Here is a 13,397-nt window from a genome sequence, read left to right on the forward strand (position 1 = left end):
AGGAAGGTGGAGAATCTATGGCTCTGAGATTTTGTGATGAGAATCACAAATAATTTGTGAAAACGTGTATATGGAGAATCAGTAACCCTATTCCTAAAGATGGTTTAAACTCTAAGAGCGTTCGTGACGGAAAAGTCACAAACCCTCTTTGCTACCGTATTTGAAATTTGCTTGTTTCCATAGTCGAGATTATGATAAAAGGACCACCAAATAACATTCAATTTTACTTAAAAAGATCAATTGAAAACATTAAAGTTTCATCCATGAAACCTCAATGCTCATACAAGCACAAATCCTAATCAAAACCCAAACCTCTTTCATGGAATCATGTAGCCTCGTCCCCAATTAGATAGTGGTAACATCAAACATTTGAAAGGAATACACAGGCTTCCACCTTCATGGCAACCATTTTTTGATTTTGCAGAGATTTAACAGCTTCTAAATTGAAGCCCACACACTATTTTGATAAGGGAAAAACCTAATTTACTCCCTCACAAGCTCAAATACAAGATTGCAAAGAGGTGGGATTGCACTACACATAAATTGAGTAGCCATGAAAGCAATTGCACAGTGGTGCAAAATTGCAGGTTTTTTCACTATTTCTTCCCCCCGGCATTTTCAGCTCATGTGTCAATTTTTGGGCCATTTTCCCACTTAGGTCATTTTCAGCTTATTTTTCACCCAAAAAGGCCATTTTTTTTCTTTCAACAAACCTGAGGGCCCATCGGGGGAGGTGCCATTTTTTTGACATAGAAAAATGTAATTTTTGATGTGAAGATCCCGAACGGAGTCAAAAAAATCTATAGATTTGTGGGATCACTTGTATAAGAATAAAAATCATAGATGTGTATCATTTTTCATCAATATTATATTTTGGATCACTTTTCATGCAATTTTATGACGTCGCCTATTAACTACTATTTTTGGTAGTTTTTGTCACATCAATTGTAGGTGAGGTGAGTGTGCCACCGTGAAACACTTGGAATATGTATATCACAAAACCAAAACAGACATTTATCAAGTGGACAAATATGCAAAGGCACCACATCTAGGGCCATGACTCTCGGGATAGGTATGTACATGATAACGATTGCAGTATCCGCTTCAGCATATATTAATATGTACATGATTGTCTTTATTTCCATGCATCAAAAGATGTCAAAAGTGAGGTGAATATTTTCATTTCACATTATGTGTGTGCCACGACACGACAACATCCTTTGGCCATGAGATTCTCTACGAGCAGACTCAACCCATTCTAGAGATGGTTCTTGCATCTGTGTTTCCATGAAGACCTCGACGAGAGTGAGGGAAAAACCAAGCCGAGCATCCATGCCTTCTGCGCGCGCGCACACACACACACACACACACACACACACACACACACACACACACACACACAGAGAGAGAGAGAGAGAGAGAGAGAGAGAGAGAGAGAGAGAGAGAGAGAGAGAGAGAGAGAGAGAGAGAGAGAGAGCATGCAAAACCATGCAAGGCAGTTATTCCTCTCATCCATAGCTCCCCTCTCCCCTGATCTCTGATATCAATGTAAGAGAGAGGGGAGACAGACTTGCGAATAACCACCCAACCGTCCTATATATAGGTTGTGGGCCCACTGGCTCTTAGCTATATATAGACCCCTATATTGCAAGTGTGTTCGACACTTTGCCAACTCCATGCGCTCCTACTCCTACCCTTGGCATGACACTCGGCCTGCCCTTGTTGCACATATGATCTTCTAAAAGAACTCCAAGAGACTTTGCTTATCCAAGACACCTCACTTTGCATCCAGTTAAAACAACCTAGAGCTTCCTTGCATTAGCGATGTTGGGCATCTCCTACACTTAACCCATCGCAAGAGATGACATCTCAGAGAGGATGCCCTTCAGGAAGTTTTTGTGCTATTGTAAGGACACCACATTTGGCATACATATTAATCAAACCATCACCAAGCATAACATAATACTCCCAAAGGCCTCAAGAGACAACATTCTATAGAGAATGGCCAAAAAAATGATTTTTCTTTTTGAAAGATCTGAAAGCCATGGAGCAACATGAAGCTGATCTTGGAGATGAAGACTAGCTTGCAATGCACTTTGAAAAAGATCAGCTTGCGATAGAAGACTAGCTTGATGGCGAAGCCTCGATGCCCATGCCTAGAGCAAGCGATGATAGTTGACCAAGCACCAAGCACAACATCTCTTTAATAGCACAATTGGAATCCCCACACCCATGTGAAGGTCTTGCATAAGGCCATAGGCCTTCAAGGTGCAAGCATAGGTGATTATGATTGCATCTGAAAAGAGGCAATCACCTATGTGAAGTTCTTGTATAAGGCCATAGGCCTTCAAGTTTCAAGCATAGGTGGTCGTGATTGCACCTGGAAAGAGGCAATCACCAATGTAAAGGTCTTGCATAAGGCCATAGGCCTTAGGTGATTGGGATTGGAAAAAGGCCTTTCCTTTTGCATCTCTTTCCATTGCATATGGTGACAACAACACATTGCAACAAGTTTTTCTTTGAATTCATTGGACTAAAAGCTTATTCATAGGGAAAGGAGCTCTGCCAAGTCAACAGGATACACACTCAGCTCCACAATTGTATGTTACTACAGAAAGCACAAAAGTTCTCTTAACTGTAGTATATGCCCAACATGGCTATGGCAACAAAGCTGTGGTCTGTTTTGCGTTTGACTCCTTTTCCCTGGATCTGTCAGCAGATTTGCTGCTTTGTAAAGCAGAATGTGAGGAGAAAAAACTAAATTCGAGAAAGAGGGAGAGAGGGAGACTATCAACCCGTGTGATGGTTTTGGAGACGGTCACATTGCATGCAAGAGATGATTTGCTGATGCAAGCGCTCGATAAAAAAATTTGGACTATCAAAGATAGTTGTGTAAAATAACATCCATGTCTAATGTGAGAGAAGGAGAAGCCATATTTTCAAATGTTGATGTATGGTAACGAAGTAAAAAATCGTATGTCGTGATTGACTAACATAGTTTTGACGTATAATATATGTTTTAGACACTTGTATGCAATCTAAACGGAACATTCTTTAGCTTATGGATTCAATATCATCCACATATTCTTCCTCTTGGTTTTGTGCCACGCAATCTACTAACATAATATGGCGGAAGGGGGAGTCCTTTACACGTGTCGCCATCTGCGACATGAAGGCTAAAGTCCAAAACAGAAACAAGCCCCTTTGCACACGATAAAGAGGGAGAGAGGGGGAGAGAGAGAAGCCGCCGAAGGCGACGGGCCGTACTAGTACCTTATATAGCTCGCAACATAACCTTGGCATGATTTTTTATTCTACCAGAATCAACCAAGTGGGAAAACAGCTCAAGAAGAAGAAAATGGCAAGGGAGACCTAATATTTGCAGTAGCCTTCACATTTCAGCGTGGGCGTGGCGATATATAAGGATGACCAGGTAAAGGACGGAAAGCCCATTCATGGTCGCGCTTCAGCTCAGCCTCCTGCTCAGGAGTGTAAACCTTCTCGAGGTTAAAGAATCCTCTCAGCTCCTCTAGAGACATTCTTGGCAGTCTTCTTCCAATTTCCTTACACACCAGCCGCAGAAGGCCGGGCATCGCCAGATGATTGGCAGCCAGCATGAGCTCCTGCAGGCGCTTGTGGGCGAGCTCGGCAAGGAATTCTTCATCCCACTGCTCCTGTAACTCCTTCTTGCGGCGGGCCTTCTCCTCCTCACTCAGGATGGGCGGCGGCGCACTTCGCGCACGCTTACGGCCGGCAAAACCAGCTGCCTTGTTGTCGTCTTCTTCGTTGACTGGGGCAGGCTGCGGCAAGCGTACTGGGGCCTGGTGGACGCAGTACTCCACGACCTTGGCCAGGACGTCGGCGGAAGCGTGAGAGATTGGGACGTCCATTCGGCCGGCCATGAACTCCCGCCCTTCTTGCATGTCGTCCGCCATGTTCCTCATCACCTGCGATTGCAAGGTAATCGCCTCCAGCTCCACTTCGAAGATCAAGCCATCGGACGACCTCAGCACCGCCATCTTCTTCTCGCTGTCTGCCATCTTGTCTCTCTCCCTCTCTCTCTCTCTCTCTCTCTCTCTCACACTCACACACACACACACACACACACACACACATTTGTTGAAGGGATATGGTCGGTTCAAATCCCACCCTGCCCATTTAACTGCCTGGGCCTCATCTCCCTGGACTGGCTACTAGGCTACATCTCCTTGGATTGTTCCTAGAAAAAATTACCAAAATACCCTGTAGTTTGTGGAAATTCTCAACATACCCCTCAAATTTCAATAATTCCTAATATACCCCTCATATTTGGCCAAAAATTCCCAAAATACCCTTCAATTTTTTCAAAATTCCCAGAATACCCCTCATTAACCTCACAAACATCCACAAGAAGATTTATAAATTCTCTCATGTAAGAAAAGGGAGTCTTTTTCAATGTTTATCATACAATGCATGACATCATGAGCTTCTTCTCGAGAAGCACTGCATACCTAGCTAGGTATGCGGTGCCTCTCTCACAGAAGCTCATGATGTTGAGGTAAGTCACAGTGTGGGAATTATTGTGAGAATTTGTTCCAAACTTCTTGTGATCTCCAATTTTGCGACTCTTCATAGGAGAATGCAATGTTCTTCCTCAATAGAAGATTATAGCGTTTAGATGGTATTGTGCGCTCTTCAGATGAAATCGTTGATCATTTTTAGACAGAGATTATTTTATTTGTGAACTCATGGTTGCATAGTTTTGACTAAGATTTTTAAACTTAGGACAAATCCATTGCAAACGGAAACGGGTAATTTTCCCTTGTTCCTACTATTACAAGAAGGTTTAAGTTTTCTTTTCTTTTCTTTCTTTCTTTCTTTTTTGGGACAAAGTTGCTTTTCTCTCTCTCTCTCTCTCTCTCTCTCTCTCTCTCTCTCTCTCTCTCTTTTAGAGTTTTGGCATCTCATGTGAATTGCCCAATGTGATCCCATTATTTAGTTTCCCTTATTGGTATTTATTTTACTTATGTGTCAAAGTTTGGGCACGAGATAATTTATATTGAGGTTTATATACATGCAACCATAGCACCATCCGGATAAAGCAATCGATTGTTGCACCTGAATTTTTTGTTGCACCTTGCAACCTTCGAAAATAGATTGTTGCACAATGGAAAGAAGAGCAACCACACTTGCCGGATCCAGTAGTGCAAGAGCCTCAATCCCCAATCCAAGAATCAAATACGTGTGAAAATTTGCCCGTGGTTTCAGCTAGTTCACCACAACAAAGGAAGGAGCCCGAGGACAACCTACCTGTAAAAGTATGATAGTCCTATAAGATCAAAGTTTAGAGGTTTCTTCCAACAAATGGATTTGTTTAAATGCATGCAACCAAAGCTTTATCTGGATGGTGCTTCTCAAATTAGTCTCATTGATGCACTTCTCTCAACATGCTTTGGAGAAGTAGTTGTCTAGACCAAGCTTAGCAAGCTACATCAAGGCTATCACCATTCTTCATGCATTTTGGAAGGAAGAGGAAAGATTTTCTTTGAGGATATTTACCGCTATTACGGGCTTCCAGGTGATAATATTTCAAATCAAGGACCAGAGTTGATATCAAGATTTTAGAAAGACTTGTTCAAGCTTCAAGTAGTAAATATTAACCTTTCTTTATCTAATCATCCACATAGTGATCGACAAACAAAGGGGGTGAATCAAGACATAGAGAAGTATCATCGATGCACAATCAACTATCATCAACACCTAAGGATGGATGTCCACATGAATCATCGAATAAAGAATCAGTCTTCCACAGATTTAGCCATACATCTACAAAGCATTCATTGAGAATTGACGAATATCACTAGAGCTCAACAAAGGTATACAATCAATGTGGAGGAACGCTGAATGCAACAACTATCACGCAAGATCAGGAATCCAGTGTGGATTCTCTGCCATGACACATTTCACCCTTTTCAAAAGATGAAATACCAAAGACTTGGACCATTCAAGATAGTTGGCCAAGTGAATCAAGTGACATATCATCTCCAGTTTCCACAGTCTATGCACTCATCCAATCTATGCAAACTTATCCAATCTTCCATGTTTCAATGTTGGAGCCTTGTCATTGGTCCAAACATCATGTGAGGATCATCAACAACATCCATCAAGCATTGCTCTTATGCTTCCAAGAAGCAAAATCGCTCCGTGTGGAACTCGTCGCTAGAGGAGGGGGTAATGTCACTAATGCTTGAGAGTGACTTTTCTTGAGTCTCCTACAAGAAAGCACTAGAAGATTCTAAAAGGCTCTAGAAGATTCTAGAAGAATGGTGTGAAAGATTCTAGAAGATTGAGAAAAGTGCTAGAAGTTTCTAGAAGATGGCTTGCGTCATCACTTATGCCATTGCATACATCATTGCTTATGTCATCGCCTACATCATCGCTTATGTCATTGCCTACATCATCGGTTATGTCATCGCCTATGTCATCATCTACATCATCACTAGAAGGCTCTACAAGAATCTAGAAGGATCCAAAAGGTTCTAAAAGTATCAAGAAGATTCTAGAAGTAGCTAAAAGAATCTAGAAATTTCTAGAAACCTGAAGAAGAATTTAGAAGTTTCTAGAAGGTTGGAGAAGATTCTGAAAGAATTTAGCAGTTTGTGGAAAGCTCTAAAAAGTTGAAGAAGTATCTAGAAGGTTCTAAAAGAATCTAGAAGTTTTTGGAAAGCTCTAGAAAGTTGAAGAAGGTAGAAGAACTAGAAGGATCAAGAGGGTTCTAGCCTCCCACTATAAGAGGGAAATTCTAGAACCGCTAGCATTGCCACGGAAAAACAAAGAAAAATAGAAAGAGGAAATATTACGTGTGCGGAAATAGCAACGAAAAAATACACAGTAATAATCGTGGGAATATACAGTAAGCAACTATTACCACGTGCATTGCCAATGCTATTACCGCTAAACGCCTATTCAAAAGAAGGTGCTCATTTGGGCCACCCAATTTGGGCACCTTTATTTTTAACCTGCATAAAACATATGAAACAATTTTTTTTTTTTGAATGAGTATATAGAAAAGCAAAAAATTAAAATTGAATATACTTTACCTTGACAATTTAATGTGAAGAAGATCAATGATTAAAAAGTTACAAATAAAATAAAAATAGTTGTATATACATTGTGCCACATTGGGACTTAACTTTGTTGAGACACATAATTTTCTACCTAATCCTCCTTGATCGCCCTGACTCTACCTAAACCCAAACATCTACTCAAAACAATTGATACAATATTATTTGGTTAAACTTACCGCTTGTAGCGATCCAACCGCTACGTCGAATTGGTCGTCGCAAGAGATGTGGTTGTTCTCCATTAACCATCACCAAGTTTCAAATTCTGTATGCCGCTCCCAAAATTTGACCATCTCTCTGGCTGGTCGACTAAGAGTGATATTTTCCTAAGTTAGCAATAACAACAACAAATCATCAACTAAAATCTTTATAATCATCGATTAGGTTGTAATTCAATCAATCTTACATATTTATCCTTCCATGCTGATTTGCCTCTTGAGCCATAGTGTGTGGGAGTTTGTTTGGCCCGAACTTTACCTTGTTGTCTGTAGTGATCCCGTTGTAGCCTGTTCACTCTTTTTTTGCATTGCCCACTCCCACTACATGATAGCTACTATCTGGATTTCTAACTTGGTTGGCTGCTACGCGTCATACACTGGACTGCTTGTTTTTCAAAAATGTTTTTATGTAGCCCTCCAACCATTGTGAGAAACGTTGATCGAGCGCATTTAAAAATCTAGCATGCAACGCGTCCTCAATGTAGCCTGCATGACTGGGGAGCTCGTCTGTAAAATTTACAAAAAAATTCTTATATGTCAAATGTATAATAATTTGAAGATGGCATCGAAACGCCCTACCCTATCCACCTCCTTGCCATACTTTATCCTAAGTAGCATCCATCTGTGTCTGGCACGGGTGCATCACTATCCTCCTCCTCTACATTTGGGGCAACACGCTCTTAAATAGGGGACTCCCCCCCCCCCCCTTCCCCTCCTTACTACCAAAACAAGCAAGGCCAAAAGATCCCCCACCGCTCCGTGTTTCTCGGCGCTCGCTACCATGAGACGAGCGTCAACCCGCACTGCTAGAAGAAGTGCATTGACGGTGCTTTGACAAAGCAGGAGTGAAATGGAGTGATGTGGGACCCTAGGATGCCATTGGAGTGGGACCCTGTGATGGAAGGGGAGTAGGATGGTAAGGAGGGGCCGTAGACCGAGGTGCCATTGGTGCAAGGCTCTCAATGTAAGGAGTCCCTTCCTGACTCCCCCATGGCATGGACTACTGAGAAAGACCATAGCTCACAAGTTGTTGCAGAGTGTACTTACCAAACAATGCATGCGTCGAATGAAGGTACTGGTCTTGTAAAGATATTGCTCGTTCTAGGTCTAGATCTGCCACCGATTGAGGAACCTGAGTAGAGTAGGTGTAGGATGGCCACCGAGAAACCTATAATACTCATGATCACAAAAAAACTAGCCACAAATAATCTTAATTTCTTTTCTTGGTCTCACCACCTCAAGACTCGGGTCCACTGGAGGTGATGTCCACCCCAGGTGGGAGCCCACCTAGGTTATGAACTAACCAAAAGAAGAACCAGATGGCTGCTCCCTACCATGTGGTCTCTTGTCTGACATCTACATTACAAAGAGCAATATGAGATTTATCTTTCTTCCCCTACTCACTCATCTATATATATGTACACAAGTATATATGCACACAAGCACGTAGATACATATACATACTAGTAGACCTAAGGAGGGGCTAGTAGTGCCAAAGGTCAAGTGGCACCTCTTTAGATATCATCATAGTTTCAATTGCGGTAACACCAAAGGTACGTTGTGGTAATCCATGCATGAGTGGATCAATGACTGCAACACCACGATTAAAAAAGGACTAAACCAAAGAGGAAGCGTCTAACCTTCGGGTGCTATGCTCCCATACTTAGTGCGTACATACATGCATAAACAAACATATATGTACATCCCTCCCTATAATTTAAGTATATATAACATACTCTCTACAATTAAGTATAGTTTAAATATATACAATTATGTAAATGTAGCCATTGTTTTGATTAGAGATAAATAGTTGTGGTTGTAAATGTAACCATCATTTTGTGTTGTGCGCAGTGCGAGAGTTCTTTTTCTTTTTTAGAGTGCTTTGAAGAGAATTTTTTATTGTGCTTCTTGCACAACATCTCTTCATAGAAGCTCCTTGTTTGAGGGATTACTATGCACATACATACCTCCATTTTGAGGTATTGTGCCATTGAAAGCTTTCCAACTTAATGCCACATCCGTAGAGAGAGAGAGAGAGAGAGAGAGAGAGAGAGAGAGAGAGAGAGATAGAGAAGGTAGATAGAAGAGCATAGAAAGTCATTTATGAACTCCATCTTGGGGACGTAAAAAATATATTTTTCAAAGAACTCTATAGAACCCTCTACACTCTCGCATGGCCCATCCCATAAAAAGGTGGCCATCAATTACAATCATTGCTATCTACTTAATTGCAAGCTCACATGCGCAAACACCGGGTCCGCGAGCCATTTGCACATGTGAGCTTGTGAGAAAGTACAGGTTTGGGCCCCTCTATCTCTCTCTCTCTCTCTCATTCTATCTCCCCCTCCCTCTCTATTATCTCTCTCTCTCTCTCTCTCTCTCTCTCTCTCTCTTTCAATCTCTCTCTCTCAATCTCTCTTTCTCACACTCTCTCTCTACCTCTATCTTCCCTTCTCTCTCTCTCTCTCTCTCTCTCTCTCTATATATATATATATATATATATATATATATATATATATATATATATATATATATATAATTCTCTATCTCCCTCTCATTCTCTATTCTCGCTCTTTCTCTCTCTCTCTCTCTCTCTCTCTCTCTCTCTCTCTCTAGTGATGGTGTCAACCCCTTTTGGCACTAAGTCTACTTCATGGAGCACCTTGCCCGTGGTGATTGTCAACTACAATATTCCACCTTTGGAGACAACCAAGAAGAGCAACATACTTCTTTCCTTGCTTGTGCTAGGGAAGTACAAAGTGACAAATATTGATGTCTACCCTGAGCCCTTGATAGAGGAGTTGGAGGAGTTATGGAGAGGTATCCATGTTGTAGATGTCTCACTTGCAAAGGAGGTGGGAGACAAGCCATTGTGAGGGGAATCCTTATGTGGACTATGCACGACTACCCTGGGCTTGCCCTGGGCTTGGAGAGATTTCTAGTATCTCCCTTTCCCTTCTCTCTCTATTTGTCTCCCTTTAGTTTGAAGCTTCTCTTTACTAACGATATGATATGTATGCGGGGTTGTCAACATCGGGCCACAATGCATGTCCTACTACTTGCGGGACATCATTGGTGATAGAGAGGCCGAATGCCTTGCGCAAGGTAATTTATCCAAACAACCATTGTTTCTTACCCCAAGGTCATAGCAAGCACAAGGCTTGAGCAAATATGAAGACGTTGTCAGGAATTTTTTGGATAAGCATGAAGTCACTAAGTCATGCCAAAAATCTTGCCCACTAGCCTCATGTATATATGTGTACATAGCCCTACAAGTTTTGGAAGTGGCCTTGTAAAAATCCATGTACAAAGGTGTGATTTTCCAAGCTTGAATGATGATGTTTTGGGTTGTTTGAGACTCCAAAACACGGTTTTTAATGATAATTTTTGTCCATGCTTTATAGCTTGTGAATCGGACTTGTACATCATGAGTTATAAGCATTCAAAACGGGTGGTCTCAGACGGTGATTGTGTGACAAGGGCAACTAAGCCAACTTGGGGGTCTAATATTAGAAATGCTGAAGTTTTACATTCTGGAGATAGCCAAGGTGATGGGCTTCGAGCCGTGTGTTGCAACGCGTCATTCTGTGACTGGAGCAATAAGGTATGCTTCGGAGAAAATTGTCCGAGAAGTCCTCTCATGCTGTGGGAGAAGCTGGGAATTGTTGGGGGAAGTTGGGAAGCTTGGGAAGAGTTTCCATGTGGCATGGGAGTAATCCCACATGAGAAGAGGAAAAGGGAAAGTGAGGGGTATATAGGGCACTTTGGGTGCCCACTATGGTGTATCAAAGGTGAGAGGAGCTCTCTCAAGGCTTGTCTATGGGGGCTTGTGGGCTCATGGGGAAGGAGATGGTGCAATTTTTTCATTCCCACTGCCTGGATAGGTGCCTGGCCACCTTTTTGGTCCTAGACACTTGCCCTCACCCCATTCTTTGGTCAAATGGTCACCGACAATTCATTTTTCACCCAAAAAAGGCCAAAATTGGACCAACTAAAAGGTGCCAAAGGAGAGAACCATGTCGGCTAAGAGGAGAGAGAAAATCCCATGGGATAAGAGCCAGAAAATCCCCCTTTTTAATAGCTGCAACTCTCTGTATACTTGCAAAAACTTCCAGAGAGCTCATTTTTTAGCAAGAAAAAGGACACCTCCATGTTCAAGCGGCCATAACTAATTCATTTCTTCTTTGTTTTTTGTCTATGGATATTCTACGGACATCTCCACAAGATGAACTTCATCACGATGTCCTTTGTTTCTCTTGATTTTGAGTGTGTTCCATGCTTGGAGGGTTTTTCATAAATCTCTACAGGTGTTTATGATAGGTGTTTACGACAGGTGTTTTTGGTCGTGCAATAGTTCTTTGTTCCGACGGTGTAGCTCGTGCAAGGCTATAGGGGCATTCATTTTCCTTCTCGTTTGATCGCTAACATCATTTTGGTGCCCCCATGGAGGAGCAAGCTCTCTTATGCTCCCATTCCTATGAAATATGTTTATTCTGCAGGTAGTGAATGTAAAAGGGGTGTGGGTCCTTATGGACAACCGCCTATGTATGTGCAAATTGTGGAAAACACTTGAGGCGGTCGTATAATTTGATTGCAGCCTTTGGAGGGTCATGAGGTTTTGTGAATCCAAGCACTGGGGTCCGGATTACCGAGTGTGAGGTGGATTAGGTACTAGAGCGATCCATCGACATCCTTGAGTTTTTGGCATCACATGTAAGTTTTTTTTGGCAATCAAACATGGCAGACAAATTCCCACAGTTTCATGGATTACCTAATGAGAATGCACAGACTTTTATTGAAAAGCTAGATGCCAATTGCTTACTGCAAAATATACTAGACCAAGCTATATTGTTGCGACTACTGCAATATAGTTTACAAGATGAGGCAAAAGTTTGGTTATAAAATTAAGTTGATGTAGGTACAAAAACCACGGTTACTTTTGGACTACAATCGTGTGAAGCAAGCTTTCCTAGAACAATACCGATCCATTCAAGTACCTGATGAAGTTTGGCATGAAATTATGGGGTACACTCAGAGGGCTAATCAAAGTGTTGATGATTTTGTCATGTAGCTCACCCCTTTATGGGATAAATGGGCTCAAGCTTTGGGAAATTAGATCCCTCCATCCATGTTAAAGAAGGACCGTTTTGTGGCAAACCTAAAAGAAAGCCTGAAGCTCAAAGTCGAGCTAAAAAGACCCGTCACCTTTGAGGAGGCAGTCGCTATTGCCAGAGAGAAAGAACAAAAGGCTCAAAGACTTAATGAATATGGAAAAGCAGCCCCTACACAAAATAATGGTGGCCAAAAGGAGGAGAATCTAGCAAAGGCTGGAGGCCAACCTGTTCAAAGGGCTGCTTATACCAAACAGTTACAACAAAATATGCAAGACATGATGACCATGATGCAAGAATTGTGACTTAGTTTTCTTGGAGGAGGTGGTCATGGTCATGGAGATGGTAGCTGAATCGCTCAGTCATGTGAATCTCAGACTAATGCAAATACTAGTCGTGGACAAGGTGATTTTGAGCCACAGAGGAGGTTCATCCCCACTTGTTATAATTGCGGTGAACTTGGTCATAGTAGCACTTATTGTTCAAATCGAACAAGGATGGGAGGTGATATATTTTCACTTCCTCAACAGATTCCTAATAGGGCTAATGCTTATGTGTTGGATATACGGGGAGATCAAGGTACTGAACAAGAAAATCAAGTTGCAACCTCTGGTGGTCATGTGGGTATTGTGCGGGTAGAAAAGAAAGACACGGATGTGTTGCCAGTAGGCAAAAGGGAGAGGGAAGGCTATGCTGCACCAGGGCCTAGCAGAAAGAAAGGGAAGGAGGAGAGTGAAGATGCAAAATCCAAGAGGAAAAGAAAACCTCGTAGACAATTTGAAGTGGCAGATTTGACTTTGGGAGAAGGACAAACAGCTTACAGTTTAAAGGAAGACCCGATTGGGAGGAAAGTAGATTGTACTTTTGGACAATTGCTGAATATGTTTCCCAGACTTACAAGGAAATGGAAGTCATTAGTGAATCCAGAGAAAGAGTTGAAGCATGGACGAAGCATGGACAAGTCA

General features: G+C 41.9%; 1 protein-coding gene across 1 annotated transcript; it reads right to left on the reverse strand.

The window, feature by feature from the left end:
* Nucleotides 1–3,362: 3,362 nt before the first annotated feature.
* On the reverse strand, nt 3,363–4,067 carry LOC147456173 (SKP1-like protein 11). Its single transcript, XM_086515413.1, has one exon. It carries the CDS (start codon nt 4,038–4,040, stop codon nt 3,399–3,401), a length of 642 nt encoding a protein of 213 aa, XP_086371539.1. The 5' UTR covers nt 4,041–4,067; the 3' UTR covers nt 3,363–3,398.
* Nucleotides 4,068–13,397: the final 9,330 nt, after the last annotated feature.

This window comes from Adiantum capillus-veneris, chromosome 6 (assembly GCF_014529385.1).
Source record: "Adiantum capillus-veneris isolate H3 chromosome 6, ASM1452938v2, whole genome shotgun sequence".
Taxonomy (NCBI): Eukaryota; Viridiplantae; Streptophyta; class Polypodiopsida; order Polypodiales; family Pteridaceae; genus Adiantum; species Adiantum capillus-veneris.